The sequence below is a fragment of the Doryrhamphus excisus genome, chromosome 15 (genome assembly GCF_030265055.1).
Source record: "Doryrhamphus excisus isolate RoL2022-K1 chromosome 15, RoL_Dexc_1.0, whole genome shotgun sequence".
In the NCBI taxonomy this organism is placed as follows: domain Eukaryota; kingdom Metazoa; phylum Chordata; class Actinopteri; order Syngnathiformes; family Syngnathidae; genus Doryrhamphus; species Doryrhamphus excisus.
This window is the reverse complement of record NC_080480.1, coordinates 14,414,655-14,429,732: the sequence shown is the minus strand read 5'-3', so window position 1 is coordinate 14,429,732 and position 15,078 is coordinate 14,414,655. Positions and strand designations below refer to the sequence as shown.

The window sequence follows — 15,078 nt, the reverse complement described above, 5'->3', positions numbered from 1 at the left end:
TGGGGGAAATAATAATGGCCACTAGGGGGCAGCGTTACACTGCTCTAGTCAATGCATGCAAGCAGCTGTCTGTCTTTGAAAGCATACAGAAAAAATCATTATAGCAAGTTAGGTTGCATTTACACCAACACATATGATTATATTGTAACGGATGGTTTATTATACAGTGATACACATGATGTTGAAGGCATAAATACATTCAATAATTTTAATATTGTTGGGCAAATTGATGTTTTAGTTTAGTTTATAATTATAGGTGTGTGACAAGTGCACAGGAACTTGAGCTTGCAAGTGTGCCTAATATAGTGTCTTAATAGCGTGTCAATGAGCACAAACAGGAAGCAGGAAAATGATCAATCATCACCCACGTGGTCAACTTCCTGCATGTGGGACGACACGACGCCACCCGACAAGCTCAGAGCGCCATGGATCTCCGCCTCATGCGCTCTGGCTTTGGCCCTCAGCTTGGCGATGCTGCACGAGCGCAGCTGCTCCGAACTGGGCCCCTCCCACTTACGTAACCTCTGACCTGTCGTTTCCGTGATGGCGCTCGGCGTGGCGCTGGCAGCTTTCGTCCAAGGGTAGTTGTTGTTTTTGTCGTCTTCCTGTCCTAAGGGTCGGCGCTCGCTGCGGGAAGCGTCCATGTGATGTTTTAAGCTCCTGGTGGCTTTATCCGACACGTCGGCATCTTCGCCTTTGGGATGAGGTTCGGCACGCTGACCCTGGAGTTTCAGCTGACGCCTCATCTTGGCACGGCGGTTCTGGAACCAAACCTGGAATCATGTTTAGGATGCGGTATACACCGTAAATACTCCTATTCAATTCACTGCAGAATCTCTGATAATAATATATATATATATAACATTGAAAATTTTTAAACTAATTTATATTTTTTAACAGACGAGACAATTATCTTTTTTGCATTTTTTTGCTGTAGTTCTGAAAGTTATCATTTTAAATATTTTTAATATTAAAAATATTAATAAAACATGCATATTTTTATATTATAATTTATATATAATACAATTAAATGTACAATTTTATAATTCAATGTTATTTAGAATTTATAAATTATAAATTAATTTAATTACAAATTAATCCAGCCTATTTATTATTATGTATGCATTGTTTCTTTTTAAGATTAAAAACATTAATACAATTATTATAAATTGTATTATGATTTAAAAATAAATTCAATGTTATTTAGAATCTATAACAGGGGTCACCTGCATTCTGGATTTTTTTTGCGGTAGTTTTGAAATTCAAAATGTTTATATGTTAATAAAAAATATATACATATTACAGTATATTATTACATATCAAATATAAATGATGCAAATACATTGACCATTTATAAATTAATTTCATTATAAATTAATCCAGCCTATTTATTATTATTATTTATGCATTGTTTGTTTTTAAGATTAAACATTTTTACATAATTAACATTAATACAAATATTATAAATTGTATTATGTTTTTAAAATAAATATAATATAAAGAGATTTGCCCTATGTATTATAGATAAAAACTTATTTCCATATTCGATTAAATGCGATTAATTGTGAGTTAACTATTGACAAAATGTAATTAATCGAGATAAATAATTTTAATCGATTGACAGCCCGAGTGTAAACAGAATAGATTCTCAAATCACAACTAACCTTTGGCCTTGTTTCATGTTCGATACCCAACGGTTTCACACACATAGCTTGTATTTGCCCACCTGCACTCGGGCCTCGATGAGGTCCAACCTGAGGGCCAGGGCCTCCCTCATGAAGACATCCGGGTAGTGTGTGGTCTCGAAGGCCTTCTCCAGCTCCTCCAGCTGCCAGCTGCTGTAGTTGGCGCGGGCGCGACGCTGCTTCACCGGCCTCTGTTCGTCTAGGGTGGGGTGAGCGGGTGGGGGAAAGAAGAAAAAAAAAAACACAGCGGCCCAATTTACAGCATCGCCGACGGGTGACAAGGAGCTAATGGCTCTAGATTGGCTAATTAGCGCGGCGATCATTAGCGCCGCTTCGGCACGGCTGGATAATTGATTGTTAGTTACGAGCCGTTAGCCTTTTGTAAACATTTACACTCGAGTCTGACGCCACTTCACTTTAACGCTGACTGCCTGACTTATTATTGACGTTTGAACATAACTTTCAACGAGGCGCTTTACGGTCGAGCATTCGTGGGATACTTTTTGGATGTCGGGAATTTTAATAATCGGACTCACCCACGCCCTCGGTTAGTTGCCCCATGACCATGGTCTGCGAGGCCAGGAGCAGCGCCTCCTTGCAGGGTTCAGGCTGCAGGTAACTCCTCAGGGATTCATAGCTGATAAAGGGTCCTGGGATCAGAATGGGAGGCCGGGCGGCGAAGGCGGGGAAAAATTGGGCTGCACCGGGCGCGTGGAAGACCGCAGGCAGGAACGCGGAGACCAGTTTCCCCGGTCCGAACATCTCCAAGCTGATCCGGTTGATCCGTAGTCCTACGCTGATGAAAGCATCCCAGTGGGAGTATTGGTTCTGATACCTGAGGGGCTCAAGGCAGGTAAACACAGTTAGGGGGTGGACTCTCACCTGTCTCCGCCCCCTTACAGCAGTCACATGACGTCCACCTCAGCTGGAACATGTAACCTCGTCTCTCATCAGGATCATCATCATCGTCTTCTGGAGTGTGATAACGAGCGTCTCTCCTCCCCGACTTGCTGACATGTTGCAACACCTTCTGAGGTTTCAATCCCAAGAGCCAATGCGGAGACCGTTTGTTGAGACAAGTACGTTGTGAGAAACGGGTGGGACGATCCCCGAAAAATGATGGCGGCAGCGGCGGCGGTGGCGGCTTCCAGAATAAACACACGCTAACCGACATGTCAAAGTGACAAAAGCCTCTCAGAACACCTTTGGTGTTGATGTGGAACAGCGGCAGTGGCGGCGGCGAGGGAGCTGACGGCTCGTCACCCTAAAGATGGATGACATCCATTGGAGTGGCGAATGTATGGACTTGTTTGATGGTTACACACGAAAAAGGGGGCGCTTCATTTATCAGCTTTCAGGTGCTTTGTTTTGACTTTGTAGCAAACGGATACATTTTAGTAGCATTGGGACTTGAATTAGAAGAAATGTATAAATGTTGGGTGACATGCCACATTTCTGTCTGTATTCATGAATATTATACACACATATATATATATATATATATACACTATATAGATATATATATATAAATAATTAGCCCGAAACCAAACAGCTTTTCGGGAAACTCCCAGTTAGTGCGAGATCAAATTGCCAAAATTGCCTAAATCCAAACAGACATGCAAATTTTTAAAGCAACGTGTCATATCATTAACGTTAAAGCTGGAGCCTATCCCAGCTGTACAACCGGGGTAATATTGATGTATATAGCCAATATTGTATTGTCTGTATTGTAAAATGTGTAATAATACTGGAATTAATGATTAAAAATAAATAAATAAATAAATAAAAAAAATAAATAAAATAGTGTATATGGCCAATATTGTATTGTCTGTATTTTGAATTTGCTAAAAAAAATTCAACATTTTATAATTGTATTTTATTCAACAAAATGTGTAATAATACTGGAATAAATTATAAAAAATAATAACTAATAAAATAAATAATAATAAAATAAATAATGTATATAGCCAATATTGTATTGTGTATATTTTTAATTTGCTAAATAAAAATTTCAACATTTTATAGTTGTATTTTATTCAACAAAATGTGTAATAATACTGGAATTAATGATTAAAAAATAATAATAAATAATAAAATAAATAATAATAAAATAGTGTATATAGCCAATATTGTATTGTCTGTATTTTTAATTTGCTAAAAAAAAAATCAACATTTTATAATTGTATTTTATTCAACAAAATGTGTAATAATACTGGAATTAATGATAATAAAATAAATAATAAAATAAATAATAATAAAATAAATAATAATAAATAAAGTGTAAATACAAGAGTATTATTACTACTTATTACTAAACGTATCTGAACGTACTAAATATATCTGCCAACTGTTACTTTACGTATTTATACTGTAATCCTTTGTTTATCACCGTTAATTGGATCTAGAAGTAGGATCGTGGATCGTGGATCGTGAAGTAGGATTCCTTATTTATAAATACAATATTTTCCTAGGTAGGGCATAGAAACTGTGTTTATGACCTTCTAAAATACAGGTTTTTAACATTATTAGAGCCCTCTAGACATGAAATAACACCCCTATAGTCACCTTTATACTCGTATTACCCAATATATAAAGACATTTAAGACATAAATAATACCCATGTTTGTGGAAGTGACACCGGGGGTTAAGAGTTGAGTTTTAGTTTGCTGTGGGTTACAATGAGCAAGTCTGGTGCTTGTGTGTCTCACTGGATATCTGTGAAATAAGATGAAAAATGTGCTGGTTTGTCCCGAAAAAAAGATGGTGGATGCAAAGAGAGGCGGATGAGGACAACATTTGGGGGTGTACACTCCTGTGGAACGGAGGTTCAGCGGAGGATGCTTATTGTTCGATTCCTCTCCTCCCGCACGCCTGATGACATGTTATCTCAAGACGGCAGCCTGGTACCATCAACATGTTCCGATTAAAGCCCCCTCAACACATTTAAAGCGCCAGGATTATTCGCACCCCGGCTATTCTGCGGCGTTGACGGGTGGCTGACGAGCGTCAGCGTGAATTAAACACAGGTGTGCCTCAATTAATCCTGACATCAGCTAACGGTGCACATCACGCTAACAACGCCTGATCGGGCGGCAGTGAAAACACGGGCCTGTCGGACGTAGGGGCTTTGATCAGCGTGCCAAGTCGGGGTCCGGTGAGGAGGCGGGAGGGAGGTGAGTCACATGGTGGTCATTCCTGCGCCCTCACCTGTGGGTCTTTCATCTGCACCTGTCTAAACAGTGATTTAACGCCTCGGTTAGGCACGCAGGGGGCGGGATTAAGGCTGGATTGATTAGGATATCTGCTATAATTGTCTCTCATTGAATTATCATTGAATATTGATTTGGCCAAACGCTGATTAGATGTCAATTTTACACTGATTTTAAGAATGACTAAAAAACAATAATCCAATAATCCCTTGAAGATGTCTAAGGAAGCTAAGTTCAAAGGTCGCAAGGGTGCTGGTACTCTGCCGGCCTCAAATTTCCACCAATCCCCTTAAAACATTAAGGGATTAGCCACCTCAGTAGCACCGTAAACAGAGGATACCCTTAAAAAGCATTTCAAATTGCTTAGACACGGTTTCATATTTATGTTATGTACTCTTTGTAACTTATTAAAAAATTGTATGTTTTACATTTTATCCTAAACATGCTAAAAAAAATGCTATTTTTTGACATGCCGTGGCAGATACAGAGTGGAAAGAAAAGTTCTCCTCTCATTTGGTGTGAAGTGGTAAGTTCATGGCATCCCTGTCCTTCTTCTCCACTTGAAATTTAGAATAAGTCGATTGGAGAGGCTAACTATTTAGCTCGGTGTGATGTAAACAAAGGCGGTGCTTCATATGGACCGCACACTCATAATGTTAAAAGCCCCTTATATAGAAAGTCATAAAGTTTTCTATGCTTTTATATGTTCTAGCTACAAAAAAACTGTTTATTTAGATTGTATTTATTAATATATTTTGCGGAAATTTGCCTATTGCGGTCGAGTCTGGTAGCAATTAACTGCCATAAATGAGGGACAACAATCCTAAACAAGAAAAGTTCTCCTCCCATTTTGTGTGGAAGTGGTAAGTTCATGAAATCCTTGTCCATCTTCTCCACTTTAAATTTAGAATAAGTCGATTGGAGAGGCTAACTATTTAGCTCAGTGTGATGTAAACAAAGGCGGTGCTTCATATCGACAGCGCACTCATAATGTTAAAACCCCCTTATTTAGAAAGTCATAAAGTTTTCTATGCTTTTATATGTTCTAACTACAAAAAAACCGTTTATTTAGATTGTATTTATTAATATATTTGGCGGAAATTGGCCTATTGCGGTCAAGTCTGGTAACAACAATCCTAAACAAGAAAAGTTCTCCTCCCATTTCGTGTGGAAGTGGTAAGTTCATGGAATCCTTGTCCGTCTTCTCCACTTTAAATTTAGAATAAGTCAATTGGAGAGGCTAACTATTTAGCTCAGTGTGATGTAAACAAAAAGCAGTTTATTTAGATTGTATTTATTAATATATTTGGCGGAAATTGGCCTATTGCGGTCAAGTCTGGTAGCAATTAACTGCGATAAATGAGGGACAACAATCCTAAACATTGGTCATTTTTGCAGGTATGACTTTGATCAAAACGTTGCATGTTTGTTCATTTAAAACCCTTTAGTTGCTACAGTATAGCATTTAGCATACATACATACATATAGCATATTATTAGTTAAAGAACTGAAAAGCAAATTTTCCATTGGCCGGCGGCAATATCAGTTTGACAAGCCACAGTAATAAACGTGTCGTTAAATGAATATTAACACATTTTAATGCCCGCGGCGCAGCAGTTGAGAGCGATTCTAAATGGGCTCGTTAGGATTAAAAGTTGTGCAAAGAGCAGAGAGCATGTGTACAGTATGGCGTGTTTGCACAGTGTTAGATTTAACATTTGTCTAATGAATCAGAGCGAAATGAAGCTAAGCTACGATAGACTCCGCTTGATGAGTATGAAAATGTGACATGTCATTAACAGCCCAGGCTTCACTTAGGCTCTCATTAAACGTTGATCTGATCTCTCCTCGCTCATCGTCGTCGTCGTCATCGCCGCCGCCGTGCCCCGCCGCGCCGTCTATCCCGCAAATTACATCACATTGATGACGATAATAATTGATGATTACCATCCGTCAGCGCGCGACGTGTAGCAGAACTCTCGTTTTATGGGCTTGAAGTGGCAGCGTGGCTGAATAATAACGTTGGGAAAAGAGCGTTACGTCAGATGCTATCTTGTTACGGCGAGTGCGTGGCACCATGACATCGTTAATCCACTACAACGCCGCTTTTACGGTAAAAGGCGACAAACACGATATCATTACGACAAATTGTGCAAAATGTGAGGATATACAGAATCAATATGATGGAGTATTAGGGTCACATTGGAAAAAAAAAGATTTAGTAAATTCACGGTATTATTCTCGTAAATTTATGAGAGAAATTTACAATAATATTGTGATTTTACAAAATATTTTTTCGTAAACTTTGACACATTGGAAAAAAAAAAGATTTAGTAAATTCACAATATTATTCTCGTAAATTTATGAGAAATTTACGACAAAAAAAAGATTTAGTAAATTCACGATATTATTCTCGTAAATTTATGAGAAATTTACAACAAATTATTCTTGTAAATTTATGAGAGAAATTTACAACAAAAATATTGTGAGTTTACAAACTATTTTTTCGTAAACTTTGACACATTGGAAAAAAAAGATTTAGTAAATTCACAATATTATTCTTGTAAATTTATGAGAGAAATTTATGACAAAAAAAAAGATTTAGTAAATTCACGATATTATTCTCGTAAATTTATGAGAGAAATTTACGACAAAAAAAAGATTTAGTAAATTCACAATATTATTCTCGTAAATTTATGAGAGAAATTTACGACAAAAAAAGATTTAGTAAATTCACGATATTATCATCCTTCCAATGAACCTAACACTCCATTGTACATAAAAGACATGTGAAGGCATACTTAAAAATATTAACAAATAAGGAGTATGTAAAGCTATCTTAAAGTGAAAACAGGAAGTGAACAAAAAATTAAAAAATTAAAAAAAAGTTCATTTACGGGAAAAACTTTTAAAGTTGTAAATTTAGGACTTTTTTTTCCCAAACTCTCTCCTTCTTAAAGGTGTAGCATCAAAAAAAAAAAGCGAAGTTGCACCAGTTTCAATAAATGAATACCAGCTGAAAGGAGTCGATTTCAAGCTGAAGGACATCTGACTGGCGGCTAGCTAAACCCACTGACAACACTCCGACTAATAACACCAAGACGTCTCCGAGGTTACACTGTCATCCGGGTCACCCAGAACCCACCCGAGAGTCGACGTGAGCAGTCACCATTGTGGTCTTAAGCCCTCCTTCAATTATCCACCAGCAACTTCTTCTTTAGAAACGTCTGTCACAACCTCAAGTCCACCACCTCCCAAATTCTGCTCCCTGATTATCTGGATCAATCGGCATTAAAGGACGGAGAAGATGAGTTTGACGGGGGGGTCTGCAAATCCGGCTTAACTACCTGTGTGCCTGGGACAAACGCAGGTGGCTATTGAGGCGTCAGCGGCGCCACACACCGTGTTTGTTTAGCCACAGCTCAAAAGGTGACACTTTCTATCTAGTTAGCTTTTCCTCACAATTTGAACACCCGAGGAAATATTTGGAGCTTTTTTTGCAGTCTGTCACTTTAAAGAAAGAAAGAAAAGATGGTGTCTTGTTGCATCCTTTAGGCTTGGAAGAAAGCTAATGCACTCTAATAAGGAGACAATTCATATATCTGCATTACTCCTAGTTTGTTAGTATTCACAAAGGTTTATTAAGTATCCCTTTGATTGCTATTGGTTGTTTTGCAAAGGGGACTTTATAGCAGGAGGGGTGCGGGTGGGTGGGGGGGGGGGGGGGGGGGTGAACAACTGATGGCAACAACTGTCCATATAATTATTATGCTAAGTTTATGCTGAGTCAGTTTCTTTATTTAATTAAGGTACTCCTTAACAGGTTTTCCTATTAGTTGAAGGAGTATAATAAAACTAAAATAAAGTAAAAGTAATTGATTGGCTGACTTCCTAGCTGTTCTAACCACAAACCGTGTGAATTAATCTGTAGTTTAAAGAAACATTTTTAAAAAATTGTCTGCATTTAACTATTAATTTAATAGAATTAAACTAAAATAAAGTAAAATTACTCACTCTTTTCCTATGTCGCAGTGAGTTCCATAGGTATGAATGTGAGTGTGAATGGTTGTTTGTCTACATGTGCCCTGTGATTGGCTGGCCATCAGTCCAGGGTGTTAAGTCCCGCCTCTCGCCCAAAGACAGCTGGGATAGGCTCCAGCACCCCCCGCGACCCTCGTGACGGTAAGTGGTAGAAAATTACAAATTTCCCCACTGAGGGACGAATAAAGGCATAAAAAAAAAATTAATGAATGAATGAATATTTTGTGAGGGGCTGCGCAGTGAACAAGTGGTTAGCATGCAGGCCACACAGCTAGGAGACCCGAGTTCGATTCCACCCTCGGCATTCTCTGTGTACTTCGGTTTCCTCCCACATTCCAAAAACATGCTAGGTTAATTAGCGACTCCAAATTGTCCATAGGTATGAATGTGAGTGTGAATGGTTGTTTGTCTATATGTGCCCTGTGATTGGCTGGCCACCAGTCCAAGGCCCGAAGACAGCTGGGATAGGCTCCAGCACCCCCCGCGACCCTTGTGAGGATAAGCGGTAGAAAATGAATGAATTTTTTGTAACTATGTAACAACTGCTTCCTTACCAGTACTTGTACTATAGTACTATATAGTATAGTACTACAGTACTATGATGGTGCTGTCATCTTATTATTATTATTGAGTAAACCTTGTCATTGACATTTGTAACGTATTAAAAAAACAGCAATAAATGGCATAAAGCAATTTTTAGTGCACACTAACTGCTTGGTTGGTATGTTCACAGTTCACATGTCCGAAAAGTACTTTCGAGTACATAACTGCTGAATGGAAAGCATGTACTATATCTTCACGTTTTTACATTTTATCCTAAACATGGGCAAAAAATATATATTTTTTTGCTATTTTTCGACATGCCATGGCAGATACAGAGTGGAAAGAAAAGTTCTCCTCTCATTTTGTGTGGAAGTGGTAAGATCATGGCTTCCTTGTTCTTCTTCTCCACCACTCATTTAGAATAAGTCAATTGGAGAGGCTAACTGTTTAGCTCGGTGTGATGTAAACAAAGGCGGTACTTCATATCGACAGCGCACTCGTAATGTTAAAACCCCCTTATTTAGAAAGTCATAAGGTTTTCTATGCTTTTATATGTTATTATTATTATTGAATAATAATTATTGAATAATTGACATGCCATGGCAGATACAGAGTGGAAAGAAAAGTTCTCCTCTCATTTTGTGTGGAAGTGGTAAGATCATGGCTTCCTTGTTCTTCTTCTCCGCCACTCATTTAGAATAAGTCAATTGGAGAGGCTAACTGTTTAGCTCGGTGTGACGTAAACAAAGGCGGTACTTCATGTCGCCAGTGCATTCATAATGTTAAAATCCTGTTATTTAGAAAGTCATAAGGTTTTCTATGCTTTTATATGTTATTATTATTATTGAGTAAACCTTGTCATTGACGTTCACTTACAGTACGTTGAGCTTAAAAACATGATTCAATGACGGTCATCCCCTGCCTCTTTCTTGTCAGAGCACACGCTTCTGATTGCACAAACGGCTACTCGCCACACTGTGGTCAGGCTTGAGCAGTCGAGTGCTTTCCTACTTCCAAAGGCTTTCATGTCTGTTGTAGAAAAAACCCCGTGAGGAATGTGGATTGGCATAATTCAATCAGCACACATTAAAAGTCTTTTGTAACTTGGGAGGAAAAGTGGATGTCATGCCTGAGGAGGCGTCAATGTTGGGTGCCGGTAATCGAATCCCCGGCAGAGCGCGGGGTGCACTTTTAGTTTTAGTCGAGCATCGTCGGCAGCCTTTGGGGGGGGGGGACCCGAGAAGAGGCCCCGGTCTTGCTTTTCATGTCATTAAGGTGAAAAGCGGCCTACGATGCAAAAGCAAATCACACTTGAGACATCAAAGTGGCAGCGGGAAAGAGATTTTTTTTTTTTTTTCCACGCGAGCCGAGCGCAACTGAAGCGTGGACGAGGAGGAGATGATCTAAAGCCAGGGGTGCCACTGAGAGGAAGAGCGGACAGATGTGCGAGGGGGGGCAGGTAGCGGCACATCCCCTCGTTCCTTTAACCGAAACAAAAAGGCAGCATTTACATTCCTGCCAAGCTGATCACTGTGATCAATACCACTATCTGGCACCACCAAAGTGGGCGTGGCTCAGGGGTGGCTGGCCTCAGCTGAGGGCATGCAGCCTCACAACTAAAGGTAACGACGCCGCAAGTTTTTCCCAACTTCTACCCGCCCTTCATGCTACCACGCTTCTTGCCGTCACTCATCTCCGTTCCGCCTGGCTGCTGCCCGGCCAATAGGATGCTGGCGCCTGACCAAGAGCCGTCAGGACTTGTGCAGCAGGTTGATGGATAACCGTAAACACAGCTCTCGGCTAGTTATAGGACACCATGCAGGTGCAATTAACGGCAGGACGACATCTTGTGTAAATACAGTCATTAAAAGCAGACTCATAGTTCAGGAATAGTCGACTTTTAGTCCAATTAAGGCCACTATTCAATTACAGTATTCCGTAGGGATACATCCTGATGCAGCTTTTTAGCAATTCCATTACATGGTAGCGTTTGAAGTATCGCGAGTTGACAAAATCCAGCCGCTATACGTACATATATATGAACCGTATCGGCTCATATCGGTGTGATAATGATATCAACGCGCACATCATGGCTCAGTATGATCCATGACATGACATTGGTATGATAGTGATGACTGTATAGGTATGGGTCCATATTGCTATGAAGTACTGGACCATAATGTATGGGTATGAAAGGCAATATTAAGAATTACAATTAGGGCTGCAACTTGCGCCATGTTAGCGTGGACTTTTTCTAATTACGTTACACTTTTTTCCTCATTTTTTTAATTTTGTTTTCTTAATTATCGGTTAAATTCTCATTTATTATACTATTATAAATATTCTAATATATTTTTCCTAATTTTTTCTTTTATTTTCTAAATTATCTGTTAGTCTCATTTTGTATACCATTATAAATATTCTAATATATTTTTCCTATTTTTTTCTTTTATTTTCTTAATTATCTGTTAAATTATCATTAATTATACTATTATATTCCAATATATTTTCCTCATTTTTTCTTTTATTTTCTTAATTATCTGTTAAATTCTCATTTATTATACTATTATAAATATTCTACTATACTACTATATATATCATATATATATTATTTGTACATTTCAAGGTTGTTGTACATTTTTTCTTTTACTATTATGTCTTTATTTACAATATTTTGATTGTGGGATGAACTTTGGACTGCCAAATCAGTTAGTGTGGTCCACAACACATCAGAATAAAGTTAAAAAAAAAATGTCTGTCACTGTTCTCCAAAGTCAACAATATCTTGTTTTGCTTAGAATACAAAAGATAATAATTCCCCATGGATGATGACAAAAATTCAAATCAAAATTCACACTTGAGAGGCTAAAATCAGAGAATATTTATATTTTTTAATTTAAAAAAAGCATTAATGGAGTACCAAAATAGTTGCTGATTCGTTGGACCATTAATTGGAATATCAACGAGCTACGTTTTCTGTTCAAATTAGTTAAAAGGTCATACGGGCACCAGGAATCGCTACTAGCTTCTACAGTTACAGTTAGTAATGGCGTCAATGTGTTTCATCGGACACTATTATGGGATGGAAGACATAGGTTCTCATATCTTTTGCACCAATGTCTTATGTTTGGTACAGTCGACTTACATTAAAGAGTAAATAACAGAATTTGAAGTATTTTAAAACAGCCAATCACCCTGTATAAAAAAATTAATAACAGTAATTTAGGTAAATAAACACCCGTGCTATAATTTGCTATATGGAGTATATAAAAGCTTGACTTATCTTAGACTACACTGCATGTTTAATTAATAAAAAAAAGGTAAAGCACATGAATGGACTACTTTGTTTTGGTTCAGAGACCCCTAGTGGTAGAAATTATACACTGCATATTAATAGTCATGAGCAAGTTTTAAAAAGTTTGTGTTGCTTTGGGAGGGGGGGGGGGGGGGGGGGGGTTGTTCCTATGTTCCAAAGAGTGTAGTACAAAGGTACCGAGTGCTAAAAGCTGAATGGACATTACTGGACTTTTTATTTCTGAGTGACAGCTTCCACTGAGTGACAAGTGCGGGCATGCCTCCTGCCTCATCCTCACGTTCCGCGAAACACAACACCCAGTGGCAGTCTGACGGGGGTCGGACTCGTATCACGTCATCAAAGCGGACCTTTGGCTGGAAATGATTGAACAATTACCGCCACGGTCAATTTGTCCCCAAAGGGGGGAAGTCCACTTTCCTCCTTTCGGGGCCCCGCATGCCTGCATTGTTTGACTGGGGGGCTCTTTGCGCTCCATCAGGAGGCTTTCAGAGGAAGTTGGCGGCACGGCGCTAAACAAGACACACTTTCATGGCAAAATGGTTTCCATCGCGGCATGTTCATCGCGCCTTTTAATCTGTCTGCCGCACGCCGGCGAGGAGCGAGCCGCCACGCAGCGTGACAGACGCTTGGCTGCTTTGTCTGCAACGAATTGAAAGGCGCCTGTTAGCATCGTTTTTTTTTCCCCTCATCTTACACAGAGTTAATAATTGGGTTTGGTAGCTGCTAGGATGTTTTATTTACTATTTCAACTCATCTTTTTTTTTTTTTTTTGGCTGCATAAAATTTGTTCCACTACTCACTCAAAAGCAGATTGTGTCATTCCTTTTATTCAGCGGGGGTGTGCTTCAGAAACGCTTTTTAGGTGACAGCAAAACATTGCGGATTGCGGACAAAGACATGAATGACTTTGTGGTTTTCCGTTTAAAAGTCCAAAATGTTTCGGTGACTGAAATTCATATAAATTCAAACCCTTGGCCAAAGCCTAATTCCATACTTGGGTAATACGAATCAAAGACGTGTGTGTGGTGAAAAATACCAAATAATCTAAATTGCTTCCATGTGAAGGACCTTCATGGACTCTGAGATCATAGAACTGGTGTCGATTTGTCCGTAGACGCCCACTAAGAACGCCTTGTGGAGTAAGATGTCTGCATGCTCTGGATAGGGGAGGAGAACAAAAACAACAAAACTCACATGGATGGAGGGTTTGGACATGTGCCGTCATTTACAGACTTTTTTCCATGTATCCAAATTTGAAAGTTAATCATACTGCTAATTATACTGCCCCCAACATCGAAAGCTTTAAGTCTCGTCTTAAAAAACACTTTTATTCTCTGGTTTTTAACTCGGAGTGAGTCGTATTTATTTTAATTGGTTTTATTTTTTTTTTTATAATTTTATTGCTTTGCTTCTTGTTTTTAATATTTTAATATCTATTTTACTATTTTATTTCTTAAATGATCTTTTAGTTTTGGATTCAATTCAATTTGTACCTTATTTATTGTATTTTATTTTATTTTTTTATTTTATTTTACTAGTCTGTGCAGCACTTTGGAATCTCTGTTGATAAAAGGTGCTATATAAATAAAGTGGATTGGATTGGATAGGCTAGCGACAGTGAGATCGGGAGCTTGGTGAACTTTCTTACCAGTAACGTGCTTGTTAGACACGCTTATGACTTGTTAACTGCTTATGTTAATTATATATAATTATATGTTCTTTCTGCAGTTATGTAGCTCAGTCACACATTTTCCGTGTGTTCTAAAGATATACAAACAGATAAAAAAGGGGCAGCGAAGAATGAATGTAATAGGATGCACTGATTGTTTTTGAGTTTGGACAAGTTAACAAAACTTGTGTGAAAGCAACGCGCCCACAAAGCTCCGAAATCATTATTATCATGAATGTACCGGTTACAGCATGTATATAAAATCATACAAGCTTGTTAATGGCGGGTTTTCTAGGCGCAATAGATGTGTCCCATTATGTGTTTTAGAACACAGGAAAGAGAAAGCCGTGTTCATGTCTCACATACGGATTGTGAATGATGGACAAAGTTCCAAAAAGAAGTGCTGCTGTTCTTGAACGTAGCTCATTCTGTTGTTGTCTGCTGTTGTGCAGTTGAATAACCTGGCTTGGTTTAGAATTTTTTTTAGATAAAATAAGCTATATACGTTTTTTTTACCTCTATGTGATGCATTTTTGGACTGATTCGACATATAGTCTTGAAAAAAACGGTATGCGGTCATCCGAAGGAGAAATACGCAGCCCTGCCGACGTGGTT

At 38.6% G+C, this 15,078-nt stretch overlaps 2 protein-coding genes across 3 annotated transcripts in view; both read right to left on the bottom strand.

Annotated features, from left to right (window-relative positions):
* Nucleotides 1-75: 75 nt before the first annotated feature.
* si:dkey-43p13.5 (uncharacterized) lies at nt 76-13,464 on the bottom strand. The gene is made up of 9 exons (XM_058049733.1): nt 13,361-13,464; nt 13,234-13,303; nt 13,000-13,147; nt 11,150-11,278; nt 6,650-6,792; nt 2,769-2,949; nt 2,257-2,605; nt 1,727-1,910; nt 76-773 (listed from the first exon to the last, which is right to left on the bottom strand). The coding sequence occupies exons 1-9, from the start codon at nt 13,462-13,464 to the stop codon at nt 354-356; spliced, it is 1,728 nt and encodes a 575-aa protein (XP_057905716.1). The 3' UTR covers nt 76-353.
* Nucleotides 8,638-15,078, bottom strand: part of ints1 (integrator complex subunit 1) — a 28,689-nt gene continuing 22,248 nt past the window's right edge. For both annotated transcript variants that reach the window (XM_058049768.1, XM_058049769.1), the window contains exon 48: nt 8,638-13,951. In XM_058049768.1, coding sequence (XP_057905751.1) covers nt 13,839-13,951 — 113 coding nt within the window. In that variant the 3' untranslated portion in view covers nt 8,638-13,838. The remainder of the gene's footprint in view (nt 13,952-15,078) is intronic.